General features: G+C 50.6%; 2 protein-coding genes across 2 annotated transcripts; both read left to right on the top strand.

The window, feature by feature from the left end:
• The first annotated feature begins 4,233 nt into the window (after positions 1–4,233).
• On the top strand, positions 4,234–4,899 carry MIURF (mitochondrial elongation factor 1 upstream open reading frame). Its single transcript, XM_087766428.1, has 2 exons — positions 4,234–4,391; positions 4,656–4,899. The coding sequence occupies exon 2, from the start codon at positions 4,682–4,684 to the stop codon at positions 4,892–4,894; it is 213 nt and encodes a 70-aa protein (XP_087622554.1). The 5' UTR covers positions 4,234–4,391; positions 4,656–4,681; the 3' UTR covers positions 4,895–4,899.
• Positions 4,900–4,937: 38 nt separating this feature from the next.
• On the top strand, positions 4,938–14,571 carry MIEF1 (mitochondrial elongation factor 1). Its single transcript, XM_009475219.2, has 5 exons — positions 4,938–5,075; positions 6,266–6,414; positions 6,570–6,750; positions 8,773–9,035; positions 10,148–14,571. Exons 2-5 carry the CDS (start codon positions 6,271–6,273, stop codon positions 10,952–10,954), a joined length of 1,395 nt encoding a protein of 464 aa, XP_009473494.1. The 5' UTR covers positions 4,938–5,075; positions 6,266–6,270; the 3' UTR covers positions 10,955–14,571.
• The last annotated feature ends 1,775 nt before the right edge of the window (positions 14,572–16,346 follow it).

Genomic DNA, 16,346 nt, shown 5'->3' with positions numbered 1-16,346 from the left:
GGAAATCTGCAGCACACAGTGGTGCAAAGTGAAAAATGAGGGGGAGGATCTTACTAGCCAGGGAATAAAAAAAAAGTCCCCAACAAACCCAGCCACAGGGAAATTTGGTTGAAGAAACATGAGTCATGCTGAGAATGAAGGTGCGCAGAGACCAATTGCAAAAACACTACAGCAGCATTTTCAATTTTTTAGGTAATAAAACTGAGCTTCCTCAGCAACTGTCAGTGCAGACCCTCACAGCGGCAGCAGCTCTGCGTCGCACAGGAGATCACTCGCCGCTGCCAGCGTTTGCAGCCCCCCGGGCTGCAGGGCTGGAGGTTGAGGAGCTGAAAAGCCCCGCTTCAGCAACAGCTGGGCTGGGAACTTTTCCTTTCTTCCTCCCTGGCAAAAACATACCCTGAGTGCGGCTCCCCGGAGTGGCTAGTTACTCTCTGTCACTAAAATCTAGGTCTCGGCTGTAAATCGGGAATGTCCCTTGAAAGACAGCTGTGCACCAGTGGTCTCCTTCCTCAGCACCTGTCTTCCTTCCCACATGCGCTCAACATCAAAGCTGCTGGGGGTTCAGGGAAAGAAGCCACCTGCGCCACACCCTTGGCCCTCCGCCCCTCCTGGCTCATTGCAGACGGAGAGCAGGAGCTCAAAGGCTTGAGAAAAGTAAAGAAGTAGGGCTGCAACGAAAGAGAGCTGTTGAACAGAGTTAGACTGCCAAAAGGCCTCTTGCAAGGTCCTTTTACAGGAAGATATTAAGGATATTAAGCCCAAGCTCAGATGGCATTGATAGGTCACCACCCATCTTCCCTCTTGCGTTTTGGGATTGCTTTCTGGCTCCTGTAAGAGGCCAGCCTTCTGTTTCCAAGCAGTTTTTTTCCTGACCCTGCGGAGACCCTCCAAGATGCCATTTGCAGCTCTGCAGGTCACGTTCACCTCCCTGCTGCCCAGGGAGGGTTTGCTGGCTGGTGGCGGGTAGCACAGGGGTGTCTCCCGGGCTGGGAAAGGTGCTGCCCTTGCAAAATGGGTGATGGGAAGCCCTGGCGATGGCACTTGACTCCCAGGAGCAGAGGCGCAAGCCAGGCTCAGAGGCAGCAGTTCACTGCTTTTGGTGGCCATCAGAGTCTGCGGCAGTGGCCACTTCAGTGGGAGGACTGGCTGCAAGCATAAGACCGGCAGAGGAGTGGTGGCTCCGGAGACTCCGAGGGAGGCGGGGGACGGGGGGGGATGTGTGTGCCTTATCCCCGGTAACAGCATGGGTTGTTGTGCCCCATCACCCATGCTGCCTTTGATATTTCACAAGCTCACTTAGTCATTTGGGGAAACAAAGGTTGTTATTGTTCTCTAGGAGCACAGCTAAGGTGTGCTCCCTCCTCTCCACCTGCACCTTGCCCCGTCCTGTCCTTGGGGCAGGTAAATTCCCTTTCTCACAGGGACGCAGGCTGGAGGCACGGGGGGCATCCCATTCCCACTGGGTCCATGGGGAAAGAAGCCACCAGGCAAAAGGGCTTTGCAGGTGCCAGGGCGCCAGGGCCAGCATCCCATCAGGGCAGCACAAGTCTTTGGGGCTGCTGGCTGGCTCCCTGCTGGGGTGGCTGCAAGCAGCGGGCCAGCAGAGGAGCCAGCCGGGTTGGCAAATGCTGGGAAGAGGGGGGACGTTGCTTCACTGTCTCAAGGCAGAGTTCAAGTTTACAAGAGCTGGCACGTCACCAGCGGTCCAGCGGCACTTGCACGGCAGCTGGGACGGCGTCGGTCACAGGTCACTCTGCCATTGCGCTCGCCCTTCTCGTTGCAAGACAGAAGGGGCAGGTTGAACACCCGTGCCCGCGTGGCGCAGGCGTGGGGAGCCCACGGCAAGCAGCAGGCACAGCGAGCTGGCGAGCGGCCTCCCCGGCGGGGCTGAGGCAGTTTGGAGGCACGCTGCATGGCGTGGCCGGAGGAGTTCACAACACGCACACGCAGCTGCTGGTGAGCGGCCTGGGAGCTGGCATCAAGCCCGGGAGAAAAAAACCAGAAAGAAACACTAAAACAGGCACAACCCAAGGGGGCCAGGCTGGGGAAGGGGCACTTAGAGAAGCCCACAGTCCTCGGCTGCCGTGGTGGGAAGGCAGCAAAGAAAGCCTGTCGTTGCGCAGCCTGATCCGGCAGAGCCCGTTCGTAGCACATCAGGGGTCTGCCGCACGTAGCTGTGCAAGTTTTGATCCAGACTTGGGAGTTTCGGGGACTGGGCTCACGAGTGCACCTGCCCAGAAGTGACAGAGCCCTGTTGTGAGGAGTGAAGTATTTCTGTGGATCAACAACCCGAGGAGGAGGCAGGAAGCCAGGAGGAAGGTTCAAAGATCGATTTTCATTCTGGCAGAAGGTTAAGGGTAGGGAATACGACTGCTGCCTCCGAGGTCCTGGAGAGCTCAGTATATGAACTGATGATCTGGAAACAAAGATGAGCAATATACCAAACATTTTTAGGAGATGACTCAAAGCTATTGACTCTTGAGGAGGACTGTAAGTAAAATGCAAATGTGGCAAATGGGCAACAACACGCATTTGCCAAGGCTTAATTGGGCACGTGCAAAGTCAGAAAAGAGAAAACAAATTGCACATCAGAATTACAAAGCTCCAGACAGTCTCTAGCTACTCAGAAAAGGATCTGGACGTCACAGAAACCCTGGCTCTGTGAGTAGCTGCAAGTTAAAAAGAAAAGCACACACAAAATATTAGCATGCAGAAGGAAGAAGGGCAGAATAATATGGAAAATATGATAATGCTATTATGTAAATCAGTAGCGTGGCCTCTCTGGGAATACTGTCTGCAGTTCAAGTAAGCCTTTCTCAGAAAGGTCTGATTAGGGGCACAGCAAACTCACTCACAAAGAGAGATCGAAACGATTGGGGTTGTTTATCTCAGAAAGGAAATGAACAAGAGGAGATTGGCACGGAGCGAGGCAGTCCAGAGCTTCTGGTTTTCTTCCTGCTCAATTCTATCACTGTCATATCTGGTGTCGCTGAGAAGTGCATGAAGTGATGTGGCTTTCCTCTGTCACACACGGTTTGCTCTTTCTCTCACCCTCTCCCCGGTGGGAGGCATGGCACATGCGGTTATGTTTTATATTTTGGTAGGATCTGCGGAGGAGGAGATGGCTAAGGAGGAATAATTACTACCCAGAGTAGGCATATAGTAGAGAAGGGAAGAATGGAAAAGGGGAATTTGCACCTGGACAGAAGAGCGGAAGGCCCTGGCTTTGGGAGGCTCCTTCCATCTCCTCAGGCAGACCCCCGAGAGGCTGCCAGCTACTGCCCTTCTCCCAGGGCCCTCAAGGGTTCCAGACCAGGCCCTGGGCTTCCTTGGAGATAAAGACAAGGAGCTTGAATTTGGTAAGTTCTTCTGCAAAAAGCAGCAGGGTAGTCGGAGGTACCTTCAGACACGCAGCAGTAACCCACTGCTCTCTGCCTACCCTGAAGCGCTGAAAAAACCTTCTCTATTTACCCCCGCATTACCCTGGGCAGCCAGGACGCACAGCCGGAGACGGCCGTGGCAGCCTGTGCTGTGGATGCGGCCTCGCTGCAGCGTCCTGAACTCTCCCCTTTCTCGCAGGAAGCCGTTGGACGCCATTTAGGCCTGTCAAAGCCAGGACGACAGAAGGAAATAACCTATTAGTGCTCCAGCAGTTCCGGGCCGCGGGGAGCACGGAGCCGGGCGCCCACCCCGGCCTCCAGGCCAGCTGCAAGCCTGAGGGGGAAGGGGAGGCTCCCGCCCCCGCCGCGGTGACGGCTCATGCCGAGGTGGGAAGCGGCTGGTCCACCCTGGGCTGTCCCGGCGCAGGCCGCGCCCCGCCGGGCCGCACCCGGGGGGTCCCACTCGCCCCCTGCGCCCCTCAGCCCTTCCCCACAGCCTGTCAGGCTGTCCCCGGCCCCTTCCACCCGCGCTGAGGCACCCCCGCGGGGCACGGCCTCCTCAAACCAGGCCGGCGCTGGGCCCAGCCTGCCCTGCCCCGGCCCCGGCCCGGCCCCAGCGGGGAGCGACTGGGGGGCGGCGGTCCCCCTCCCCGCCGGCAGGGGGCAGCCTCCCGGCGCGGGCGGCGCGGAGCGGAGCGTCCCCTCTCGCTCGCCGTAGGGCGGCGGGCGCGGCGCAGGGCCCCGCCCCGCCGGTAGGGGGAGACAGCGCTGCGCCGCCGCCGCCCCCGCGCGGGCGTGCGCCGGCCGGAAGTCCTCCGTCGAAGGGACGGTTTGGGCCCCGGCGAGCTCGCTCTGTGACTGGCGGGGCCGAGGTCACGACCCGGAAGCGGATCGGCCATGTTGCCGGGTGACCCCGGGAGCGGTGCCGGGGGGAAGGTGGTGGCGCCGGCGGCGGCTGCGGGCGGGTCCGCCGAAGGGAAGCGGATGCCGTGAGGGACCCGGAGCTTCCCGGTGAGCGTCCCCGCCCTGGGGCGGCCCCCCACGGGAAGGGCCAGGCCGCGGGGCCCGCCGGTTCCCCCGCAACGGGGCGTGCGGCCTTTCGCCCTCAGAGAGCCCGTTATCCGCGGGGCGCCGTTAGAGAGCCTGTCCCGTCCTTTCCCGTACCGCGGAGGGTGGCGGTCTGTGGGGCCGGGCACGGGGGGGCAGGCGGCGGCCGGTGCGTCCCTCGGGGGAGGGAAAAGCTGACTCGGATCCGGCTCTTCGTCACCTCTCTAGGTCGCCCGTCCCCGCACCCGTCCCCCATGGCAGCGTGGTCCCGGGAGGCTGTCCTGACCCTCTACCGGGCCCTGCTGCGCCAGGGCCGTGGGCTGCGCTACACCGACCGGGATTTCTACCTCGCTTTCATCCGCCGCGAGTTCCGCAAGAACCGGGGGCTGCAGCGGCTGGAGGATAAGGAAAGACAGCTGGAGAAGGGGCAAGCTTTCCTGCAGAGCAAACTCGGGGGGCTGGTTTAGAGATTCCCTGTAGCTCCTTTTGGCTCCACTTACTTCCCTCTTGTTTCCGAAGTCCCCTCGCTAACCAAAAGAGATGATTAATGCTCCCTGCCCACTGCTGTCTTGAAGAAGTCTGGAAGGTGCTTCCACAGGCACACCAGGAGGGTTCTCCTGTTCTCTTTACAAATGCATTAGGTCACAGGTAGGTCATTTACAATGATATAACCATGTTCTTCACGCTACGAGTACAGTTAGCTTTGTGAAAGTGCAATTTTTTCTGCCCAGGGATGACGAGTGACTGGATTCCTGCTTCATCAAGGCAGGAACATTCCTCCTGAGATTGTAGCATGGCCTTAGAAAAACCTAAAGACAGTGTCAAGCTACCCAAGTGAGGCAGGCGCTGAACCTTTGAAACTGACGTAGAAAACAGATCTCAAGTCAGGCTGGAAGAGTTTCCTGGTGTTTTCATGTAGGTTCACTGAGGATCCACCTATGGGTACAGTGGTGGCAAAGTGTGGTTTACACGTGTAGTTGGCCAGGGAGACTCTTGAAATTTAAATAGCAAGATCAGGTTAAATGGGAATTGGAGGAAACAAAAGTACATGTGTAAGAAAATATTAAAGTTCATTTCGTACATGACTTGTATGAGAGTCAAACCCACTAGCCTTGAGGGCAGGAATAAATGTCCAGTGAAAGCAAGGGAGCTGTTCCCTTTGTGGCGCATTGCGGTCTCTACTGTTGATTCTTGGGTGTCTTTGAAGTATCTGGGACCAGCCAGTATCCAGAAATGAGTCTGGGACTGGATGTTCTGAGACTGCCTGTCAGCTCTTGGGAAGATTCTGATTTGTTACAGACAAGCAGTTGACCATCCCTGCATTGCCTTGTCTGTGAGCAAAATTACACGCATTAGATTGAGAATAAGAAAATAAATTGGCATTAAAAAAGCCATGCTTTGGTTGAGAAGCTTAAATTAAAAGGAAAATACCTGAATGGTCATAGAGTTTTATGCAACATACAGAATTTCATTGCAAAATATTGCTGAAGTAAATCTTACTTTCTTTTTTAAAAAGCATTAGGCGATTGCCTAATTAAACCCTCTTCAGTGATTAGAAGCCCTACATCAAATTCAGGATGTTTTTCTTCAGGTCATAAACGGAGCTGGAACCAAAGAAATGCTGTCATTGCAGAGCTTGGTCAGTACTGTTCTGGCATGTTTGGGAATAAGCAGCCCCTCAAGGGAAGATAATTAAAGAGGCAGCAGGGTTAGGTGGTCCCTTCCTATGGCTCCGTCCTAAGACCCCAAGAGCCGTGAGTGTGGGGTGGAAGAGGAGGAAGTGAAGCGTTAGGGTTGCATATTTTGACACGTTTGTTTCATGCTCCCGCTCCTTCCAGGTGAGATGGCAGGCGCTGGGCAGCGCAAAGGGAAAAAAGATGACAACGGCATCGGCACGGCCATCGACTTCGTGCTGTCCAACGCCCGGCTTGTGCTGGGCGTGGGTGGGGCAGCTATGCTGGGCATCGCCACACTGGCTGTTAAACGGGTGAGTGTGCGGGACAGCGGGGTGGGACCTGAGCACGGGGGCACTGGCAAGGAGGAGTGGGAGACAAAAAGACTGGGGATGCTGGAACTAGGCTGGGTAAAATGCAAATATCAGGACCTTAATGAGTCAATCTGTGCCTGGTGATGTTACTTTAGATGTACGACCGGGCAATCAGTGCTCCCAGCAGCCCCACTCGCTTGAGTCAGTCGGGGAAGAGAAGCTGGGAAGAGCCAAACTGGCTGGGCTCCTCCTCACGCTTACTGACCCAGGACATGAAGACTAACCTCAGCCGCTCCCTGCAGACCCTTCCCACTGATCCTTCAGCCGCAGACACAGGTAAGGAGCAGGGCGATACTCCTGCACTGCAGAATCATCCAGGCTCATAAACCCTGTATTCATTTAAAGGAACGCAGGAAAGAGAATACTCTGTCTAGCCCAGGATTTTGATGTTTTTGCCTTAAGCACGTCTACTGGTAACTTCAAGAATTAGAAGTCAGATTGGGAACTAGTGAAAAATAGCTATCTATTTGCATTCTTTGTTCCTGTCGTGACTTCATGGTCTTAAGCTTTATTCTCCCTCAGTCTTTTCTCTTTCAACTGAATACTTATCTGTGCAGTCTTTCCTGATAAAAAGCCATTCCTTTCAAGCTCTTTGTTGCCTTTCTTTGGACCATTCGAGTTTGTTTGTGTCTTTTTAAGAGGGGAATATTCAAATTGTGAATGTACTGGCAATTTATAACAGTATTTCCTATATTATTTCTCCTATTTTCCTAATAATTTCTATAACGTTGTTTGCCTGTTTAGTGCTGCTTATCACTGAGTTAGTCTTCATCAGGCTATAAGAAGTGACCTGCAGTCTTCTTTCTGAGTGGGATAATAAGTAATTTAGAGTCTGTTGGTGTTTGTTATACGTTTGCTTGGTTTTTCTCACCGCTTTTACTTTCTCTCCCTGGTCACTTTGGGAGATTTACACTTGGAGATTTAAAATAAAAATCAGAATGAAGCTTTTAACTTGATTTCTAGATCCTCCGCAAGAAAGTCAGCTTCAGGATGGCAATGGATTTTTTGCTGAGGAAACGTTAAATAACTAGACAGCTGCGTTAAGTGGGGTCTAGGTAATTTGATTGGAGTCCCCAAAGATGAGGATTGAGGAATAAAAGCATTGATGATGGTGACTTGCATTCTTGACTTAAAAATAAATTAAAACTTAAGATGGAAAAATAAGTTTTTTCATGGACAAGCAATGAAGTCTGGTTCCCTGTGGTTTTGCAGGCTATTTCCTTTTCACACAAACCCTCAAATCTGTCCGAAAGACCCCAGTGGGACAAGAGACAGGAGCTGCTGAGGTTGGGCAAGATGGGTCTGTGCGCAGCTTGGTCAGCCATTCTGCACGTGCTGCTTGGCCAAATGCCTGTTGTTAAACAAATGTGCAACAGCTGATTGCCATAATGGGGCCACTGACTTGGGGGTTTCTCCTGCACCCGTTAAGTACCACAGCCCTTCCAAAGATCTCTTAGATCTGTAATTCTTCCTTAATTCTTGTTGATGACTTCTGAAACTCTTGGTCCATATTAAGAGAAGTCTAAAAGATAGATGGGAAGCGTTGACTTATTTCTTTAGGAAACCAGTCAGAAAAAAAGGGGCTTAGAGAATCTGTGCAGATTAGACATCGCTTAATAACGCAGATGGCAGCGTAAGGCGTTGTATTGCTGATATGTGCCTAAGAGTGTTCTCTCTGCTCTTTGGCCAGTGAAAGCTTGAGGGAGGTTTTCACTGGGGCTATGACTGCCTGAACTCTGCTGGCCCCAAGATCTGTCAGCTCACTATCCTGATAAACATTGATCAGAGTCCTGGCAACTATTTCATTTCCAAGTGGCATGATCTTCTCAGGTCTCATACCGTAGTCAGGACTGGGTTTTGCTGATAATTTGTAAAAATCCGTTATAATGTTAAAAACTTAATGAGATAGTGATGGTTGTTCAAGAGTGTTTTGTCCCCTGGTCTGACATCATGTTAAAAGCTTCTGGACTGGTAACGGTGCTGAATTTTTGATGCAATTGAACTGAGGTACTGCCCACGTAGCCATTAAAATTACTTCCTTGTACACAATGTTAGTCTTGTTCTGGCTAAATTCCAAATGTAGTAACTTGTTTTCATCCGGTTTGATTCTTGGAGCATTATTTTTTGAAGTTTCTCAGCACCTCCCTTTTGACTGATACCTGTGTAAAGCATGCAAAATGTCTGCTGAAAGCTTTTTGAGACCTAGGAGGCTGCACTTCGGCGCTGCAGATTTTCTTCTGCAGATGAGTTCACAGTGAAACACTGCAGATGATCAACAGTTTTCTTTCTGTCTCGCAGACTTTTTCCGACCCACAAAGCCCAAGCCATCTGCCAAGAGGAGTCAAGTGGAGCTGAAAAAATCCCGCCTTCGTCTGTCTCTGCAAGAGAAGCTCTTTGCTTATTATCGGAGGAAGGTAGCTATCCCAGCGGATGAGCAGGCCCGGGCCAAGCAAGCAGCTGTGGATATCTGTGCTGAGCTGCGCAGCTTCCTACGTGCCAAGCTGCCGGACATGCCCCTGCGTGACATGTACCTCAGCGGCAGCCTGTATGATGATCTGCAGGTAATTCCTGGGACCATGTGACGGGTCATTATTCAGAAGGCTGACTAGGCAGGGGCATTTCAGGCTTCCTTGTTGGCAGCGCTGGCTCAGCACAACATTCCTCTGTAATAAGGCTCTTGGTGTCGCCTTTCCCACCGTGGAGCCAGGCGTTGATTTCTGCAATACTGTTTGAACAGGCGTGACCAGGCTGCTCTGGCTTTGTCTGCAAAGAATTTGCTTTTTGCTGTTTTATTGCTCTGGATTATCTCAGCCCTTCTTTCTCTCTCTGTAGCTGTGTTTCTTGCTGTTCTTCTGGTAGACCTCTGTTTTCTTCTGGTAGACCTCTGTTTTCTCTCTGTCCCTTCTGTCTCCTTCCAAATACATGATATTCCCTTAGAACTCCTGTGTATTCATGTAGGTCTTCCCTACTCTTTTTTTTTTTAACGCACGTCAGACCTGGATTGGACAGCAGTCCCTGCTGCATATCTCCCTGATGGCAAGATGCCCATGGCTATAGTGAGTGATTCAGAGGCACACTTTTTTGCTTGAGTCAGAGCTCTGGAATGGAGTGTCGAGTGTCCAGTGAAACTTAGATCTGGGGTCTTAATCACATTGGTGAAAAGGGATCTTTTAATGACCTTTTTCCAAACAATGTGGCAGACCGGGTGAGGGCAGTAACTAGTGTTAGCATGGAATAATTAAACCATGGCAACTTAAGTTTGTCTAGAAACTTAATACTCTGCCTCCTGTTTTAAATTATCATGTGGTGTTGCTGTGCCCAGGGCCAGCTGCATCTTACATCTGAGGAGTGGACGTAGAGCAATAGGAGGCAAAACGGTTCGTCTACATGCGGTCCATGTCGGGTCCTGAAGTATTTAAAGATCTCTAAATAGTACATACTGTATAAGCACTAGCTTGGGTTATACCTTGGAGTTATCCCATTGACAATGGGAAATAGTCCTTCAGAATGTCTTTTGACAAAGGAAGGCTGTGAATCCCATGCAGAGAGGAGAGTGAGACAGCTGAATCCTTATTCCACTTTCCTTTGAACAGAAGGCTGTCTAAAGGTGGTGAATAAAACTGAGTGTGAGGAGAGAAACCTTGTTCTTACCGACTTTTCTCTTTTGTGAAAGGTAGTGACAGCTGACCACATCCAGCTCATTGCGCCTCTGGTGCTGGAGCAGAACCTGTGGTCGTGCATCCCCGGGGAGGACACCATCATGAACATTCCTGGCTTCTACTTGGTGCGTCGGGAAAACCCAGAGTACTTTCCCCGTGGGAGCAGCTACTGGGACCGCTGTGTGGTGGGAGGTTACCTTTCCCCCAAAGCTGTAGCAGATACCTTTGAGAAAGTTGTAGCTGGCTCCATCAACTGGCCAGCAATTGGGACTCTCTTGGATTATGTGATCCGTCCAGCAGCTCCCCCAGCAGATTTGACACTGGAAGTCCAGTATGATCCAGAACGGCACCTTTTTATTGACTTTCTACCATCCCTGACACTGGGCGACATCATCCTTGTGGCCAAACCCCATCGATTGGCCCAGAATGACAATCTGTGGCGACTGAGCCTGCGGCCAGCAGAAACGGCTCGCCTCCGAGCCCTGGACCAGTGTGATTCTGGCTGCCGTTGCTTGTGCCTGAAGATCTTCAAAGCAGTATGCAAGTCAAACCCAGCCCTGGGCCACCTCACTGCCAGCCAGCTCACCAATGTCATCCTGCACCTATCCCAAGAAGAGTCCGACTGGTCCCAGGACATGCTGGCTGATCGCTTCTTGCAGGCGCTGAAGGGGTTGATCCGCTACTTGGAGGCAGGTGTCCTCCCTAGTGCTCTGAACCCCAAGGTGAACTTATTTTCAGAGCTCACCCCTGAAGAAGTGGATGAGTTGGGCTATACCCTTTACAGCTCTCTGTCGGAGCCAGAGGTCTTGCTGCAGACGTAATGGGGCCTTACCTAGGGAAATCTTGATAGGGTTCAGCCAAGGTGGACTTTGATTACTGCGAAATATGTCTCCTCCACTTCCCTCTCTCTCCTTCTGTTTCCTTTTGGTTCATTATTATTTCCTGCTGTGGAGTTGGTGCTCCCACTGAATTTCTTGGTGCTACTGGTCCATTTCCACCATCTTTGCCCCAACAGGTACCCATTGGCTAGGGAAGAGAGGCTAAAACTGCAGCTCTAAGATCTTCACATAAATTCTGCTGATGTTTAAGTGTCTACCAAAAAAAATAAACCAAACTATGCACTTTTTTCTCCTGTAGTACACTTACTGCAGTGAGTCCATTTTGGTCTGAAGAAGGTGGAAGTGGGCTGGTAAACCCAGTGATGATTTTAGCAGACTTGCATTGAGGTCCTTTCCTTTCCTCCAGTCTGACTTGCCCCATGTTTGTTTTTCTCTGCTGTACCACACTGTCTCACTTTCCTCCTTTTTTTTTCTTTGACCCAGTCGTGCAGGGCAGACTGAGTGAGATGTTTTGGGTTGGATTTTGTATTTCTGTGTGGCTAATGATTACGCTGGCGGTATTTAGGGCTGTAGAGCTTGGAATAGGAGAATGCCCATGCCCATGGCTCCTGCTCCTGCGGAGCCTTCTCATCCTTTGCAAGCTGGGTTCAGGAGTAAGGGCTGAGGTTTCTCCAGTCTGCTGCAAGACAACCTCCAGTATAGGCAGTTCTCATTGAAGCTGTTAGAGGGGAGGAGGAAACCTTTGTGGTCTGGCTATGTGATGAGGCTGAAGGAGCAGGGCTTGCCATTCCTGCCTAGCCAGATCTGCAGGGTGTTGCTGGTGGGAATGGGCCCTGGGAATAGAGAACAGGGCGGCTCCTTAGAGGTCTCTCTCTGGCCCGGAGGAAGAGAGGCTGATTATGAGGGAGCGGTGGGAGACACACATGGGAATGGGGATTTTTTTTTTTCATCTTTTCCCCAAGAGCTTATGGCTGTTCTGCTTTATAGGAGGTGGAACCAAGACTGCATGCCTCAAAGGGCCTTGTAATAAGCACATTCTTAAGTAAGCCAGATTCTCACCAGCTATAAGTCTGTGAAGGCGATAAGACTGAACTGGTGTCATCAGCAAGGTTCTGTCCCATGCACTGATATTAGGGTACCTATGCAGAGCTGGCGTTTAGAGATATGTTGGCTTTGCCATCTGTTCTCACTATGTGTTTTAGTCCCCTCCCCAGCCACCTCAGAACTGAGGCTGTCTGTCCCCTTCCTCATTCCCATGCACTGACTTTCTAGTGCTCCCAGTTTACAATTACTCTTAGAAAGCTGGTGAGGGCACACCTTCCCATTCAGTCTGTTTGGACCTGTTGGTAATGCAGTTCTGCCCACTCTAGTTTATGGCTGCTGTCAGGGCGTTCTCCCTTTAGCTGCCCCCCCATCTGCTGCTGGACTGTGGTATGGGTTTCCGGGGGCAGCTGCTGCACTCTTGGTATCTCCTACACTAGCCACGTGGACTCTGTATACTCTGCATTCAGCCTTCTGGCCTCCTGTCTTCAAAAAGGAGAGGGAGGGTATCCTCCCGAGTCTGGGGCTGTCTGTTTCTCAAAAGACCAGCGCAGCTATCGTTATAGAAACATACTTGCCTTTCCCTGGCTTTAGCACCTTTTTTTTTCCCCCCTCTTGCTGTCCAGCCTCCCTAGCCAATGGAGAGGGGTACTGCGGCAGCAGAGCATGCAGGGAGCAGGAATCCTTTTCTCCTCTTTTCCTCTCAGGACTTACTCCCCTTTGTCAGAGAAGTTTCAAGGTGAGTTTCAGGAGTGGAATCACAGAGAGGAGTCTTTAGCCCTTTTTTTCTTTTTAGAGGCAGTGCCGGTGAGATGAGGGAGGGAGCATCTTTCTCGGACAATCCATCCATTTTAGCCAATGTGTCAGATAGTATTCCGTATACAGTGATAACGCAACGTTGCATTTTAAATTATTTAATCCTTAGGGTACTGGTATTTTCTAGACTGCCAGATGCATACCTTGAAGTTTGTGTGTGTATATAAAGTCTGTAGTCTACAAAAAGTTAACTGAAATTCCGTTTGTATGATTTTGTGTTTTGTAAGTTTAGAAGCAGTCAGTGTTGGTCAGCTGTTGATTGCTCTTCACTCGTGTTTCCCAGATTTTTTCCCCTCTTCCTTTCCCTGCCCTCCACTGCCTTTCCAATGTCAGCCTTCCTACCCTAAAAGCAGACAGATGAGACTTTGGAGCCTATAGGCTATTGGGGAAAATTCCCCTTTATTCTAATTACTTGAAGGTCAACAAAAATATTAAAATATCGGGGTTGTCAGGAGTTCCCCATACGTTCATGTCTTCATTGTGATCTCACCCTCACTCAGTGCTGACTCCAGTACCATGGTCTTCACTCAGAACTGAGCAGCAACATGGTTTGGAATGATCAAAACTATAGATAGAAAAAAGATGAGACATGAGCAGGAGGAAGCCACTGTCTGAGCTTGCTTGAGAACAGTTGTCACATACATATCTGTACATAGAATTTTTTACATGAATGCTTTTACTTCTTCCTGGCAACCTAATGAATTAATATTTTATGACCATTTCTTGCTGCTATTGAGCTCAATTTGTGTATCAAATGGAGACTGAAGCTGCCTTTTTGCCTTCTCTGTAGACTTTGCTCCACTTCACTTGACTCACTTCCATCATTTCTTCCTTTCAGTTTTTTCCCTCCGCTGAACTAGCCACAAGCCCATTCTCGGGAGGCAGATGCTCACTTCCTACAGGCAGCCACCACAGTGGGCAATAGCTGCCCTGGCAGTGGCAGTCTCAGCAAAGGCCAAAGATGTAATGGGTCACAGGGACACTGCAACTAGGAGTATTTCAAGAGCAGGGTCAGGCATAACGGGCAACAGAGGCAGGGAAGGAGGAGTAAGGTAAGTATGCAGGGCACTTACACTAATGCTGTACCCAGCCTGTGGGTCAAACAGACTGTTGCAGAGTCTTTCGAACTGGCACCTTTCAGTATTAAATGGAGTACACATGTTGACGTACAGCCCGGAGGGCTGTCTTACCTAGAGGTAGGCTCCTTCCGAGTCAAAGCTGTAGCACAGAGCAGGAGGACCTAAAGCTGAATGTGAAAAGGGCAGCTCCTGGCCACCTTCCTGGCAGAGCGGCTCAGAGACAAATTGATTGTAAGAGGCCCAGAGCATGCTTTTGGTTGGTCGCTGCCTGGGCTCCAAGAATGCCTCGGTGCGTTCTGCTATAGCTTAGCTCACGCGAGCTTCCTGCGAGATCGTCGTCTTGTTCCCTGTAACTACAGGGCGAGGACCAACTTGCTCAGCAGTGGGGTTTCATTGCTGCCAAGCTCCACCACTAATCCTTCAAGTCAGATGGATTCTTTTCCAGTGTTTAAAAGCAATTATGGAAACGAGAGGCTGCTTTCTGCCTCCTGGCGAGCTGCCATCAGGGCCCTCACTCTTAGCATGTGGGTACTCGCAGTGAGAAGTGACGAGATGATGCCCCATCTCTCCCAGGCCTGGAGGCTGTGGATTTGCAAAGGGGAAAGTCTTAAGTGCATGGTCTGTGACAGGGTGCGTGAAATTCTGAAATAAAATTACTTTCCACAGTAACCTGGTTGTCTCTGGTGTGTTTATAAACAAAGGAGCGTCTCTGCTTTTGCCTCAGTGCATCGCCTTTATGCTGACATAATTCTGCACCACACCAGTGCTTGGGGACCGACATGCCCCTTGCTGATTCACTGCTTCCCCTTTGCGGCGCTGGGTGCTCAGCGCTCTGCAACTTGCCTTGAGAGAGCAATCAGCTCGGTACTGCAGCGCGCTGGCCCCCGGCAGCGTTCGCACCAGTCACAAGATGATGCGTAATTATGGCGCTGTGCCTCCCATCCTTTCTCTGATAGCCCGCGTGCCCCGACAGGCACCTGCCTTTCATGTGGCTCCCCAGACTTCACAGGCTTCCGTGCCTCTCTTTAATATTAAAAACTTTCCTGTGCAGACTCCCCCGCCCTTGCTCAGTCGCACGTTGGTTTCTAGGTGCCAATCCTCCCCCCTGCCAAATGTACTCCTCTCTTATCCAAGCATCAGCCTCCAGGCAGCGAGGAAGCCGCTGTGCCAGGGGCCTGGGGCTGGTGTACTGGAGCTCTTTGCAGTAAGACCCCATTTCATCTGCCTGCTTGGGAAGGTGGGACGACAAGTAAAGCATGAAGTGGTGCCGCTTTTGGTGGATCCCAGGCTCCTTAATTCTGGGAAGCCACTCTACAGTGACAACGTTGTCCTGTGAGACTTGTTTTAATGAGGACTCAGCAATTAACATTTAACTATTTTGGAGGACATGTTATGATACAAAGGGAGTCTACATCTCTAACATATTTTTTTTTTTCTGAGAGCTGTTGCCTGTGTTGTGTTGTTTTGTTTCTGTCCTTTAATCTGGTCTGTGGTAGAAACGGATCAGATGAGATCAAGCACATTTCATGTCAGACGGAGTCTTACGGGAACAGCTAAAACGAGCCGCTCTGTGGAATATGTGCCAGGTATGACCCCCTCCAGTTACTGTGCCTGGAAAGCCTAGAGCTTGCAATACATGTTCAATGTATGCAGTGGTTTGCACCTTTGCATAAAAGCTGTCCCGGCATGAATAGGGAGGAAAGATCAAAAGATATGGGTTCGTCTAATGTAGAGGAGAAATAATTGAGGGGAGTCATGATAATTATTTCAAGTATGGAAAAGGTTGCTATAAAGAAGAGAGCATAAATGGTTCTCCAGGCTGCAAAGACTCAGCATCTCTTTTGTTCTTAGCCTAACGAACAAACACCTTAGGAAGAAGGTGAATTTTGGAAAAAGCAAAATATTTCATGCGCTTTGTTATATAACCACAGTCCTGTCCTGGAAATGAAGGAGCTTACATTTTACTTATTTATTTTTGCATCTCCTCATTTTAAAAATACATAAATACATTGCAGCCTGACCATTCTGTAACTAATCTTAGGCTGGGGGAGAGAGGATGACTGTACCCCAAATTTGAGATGATCATGCTAAAGTGTTGAACTGTATGATGAATGTTTCTTTTTTTCCCCAAATACTTAATCACCTCTGTGGTTTTTTTAAGGTTTATTTTAATATTCTAAAGTCAGAAAAGCTGCAAGCAGCTGCAGCTTTTTAAATTTAGTCTCATGGAAAAAAGAGGAGCCTCTTCCAAACGAGGAGTTTCTCTTCCAGATAAGATAAAGTATGTTGGCCCACTACCCGCACTAGGTATGATTCGATGGCTCCAGCATGGCTCACTGAATCTGGGACTGGATCTTGAAAATTTGGGCTTTACTCACAGATGCAGCAAGCAAGAAATGGGAGATTCTCACTCCTACCACTGAAACCCAGTATTGGCT

Source organism: Nipponia nippon, unplaced genomic scaffold (genome assembly GCF_047370975.1).
Source record: "Nipponia nippon isolate SJK-2023a ecotype South Korea unplaced genomic scaffold, ASM4737097v1 scaffold_3, whole genome shotgun sequence".
In the NCBI taxonomy this organism is placed as follows: domain Eukaryota; kingdom Metazoa; phylum Chordata; class Aves; order Pelecaniformes; family Threskiornithidae; genus Nipponia; species Nipponia nippon.
Note: the sequence above shows the minus strand (reverse complement) of the source record. Positions and strands in the feature narration are given on the sequence as shown.

Excerpts from the sequence above, each read along its gene's own strand:
- MIEF1 (XM_009475219.2), top strand. The coding sequence starts at position 6,271 with ATGGCAGGCGCTGGGCAGCGCAAAGGGAAAAAAGATGACAACGGCATC. Across the intron at positions 6,415-6,569 it reads CCACACTGGCTGTTAAACGG|ATGTACGACCGGGCAATCAG; the intron begins GTGAGTGTGCGG and ends ATGTTACTTTAG. Across the intron at positions 6,751-8,772 it reads TCCTTCAGCCGCAGACACAG|ACTTTTTCCGACCCACAAAG; the intron begins GTAAGGAGCAGG and ends TCTGTCTCGCAG.
- MIURF (XM_087766428.1), top strand. The coding sequence starts at position 4,682 with ATGGCAGCGTGGTCCCGGGAGGCTGTCCTGACCCTCTACCGGGCCCTG.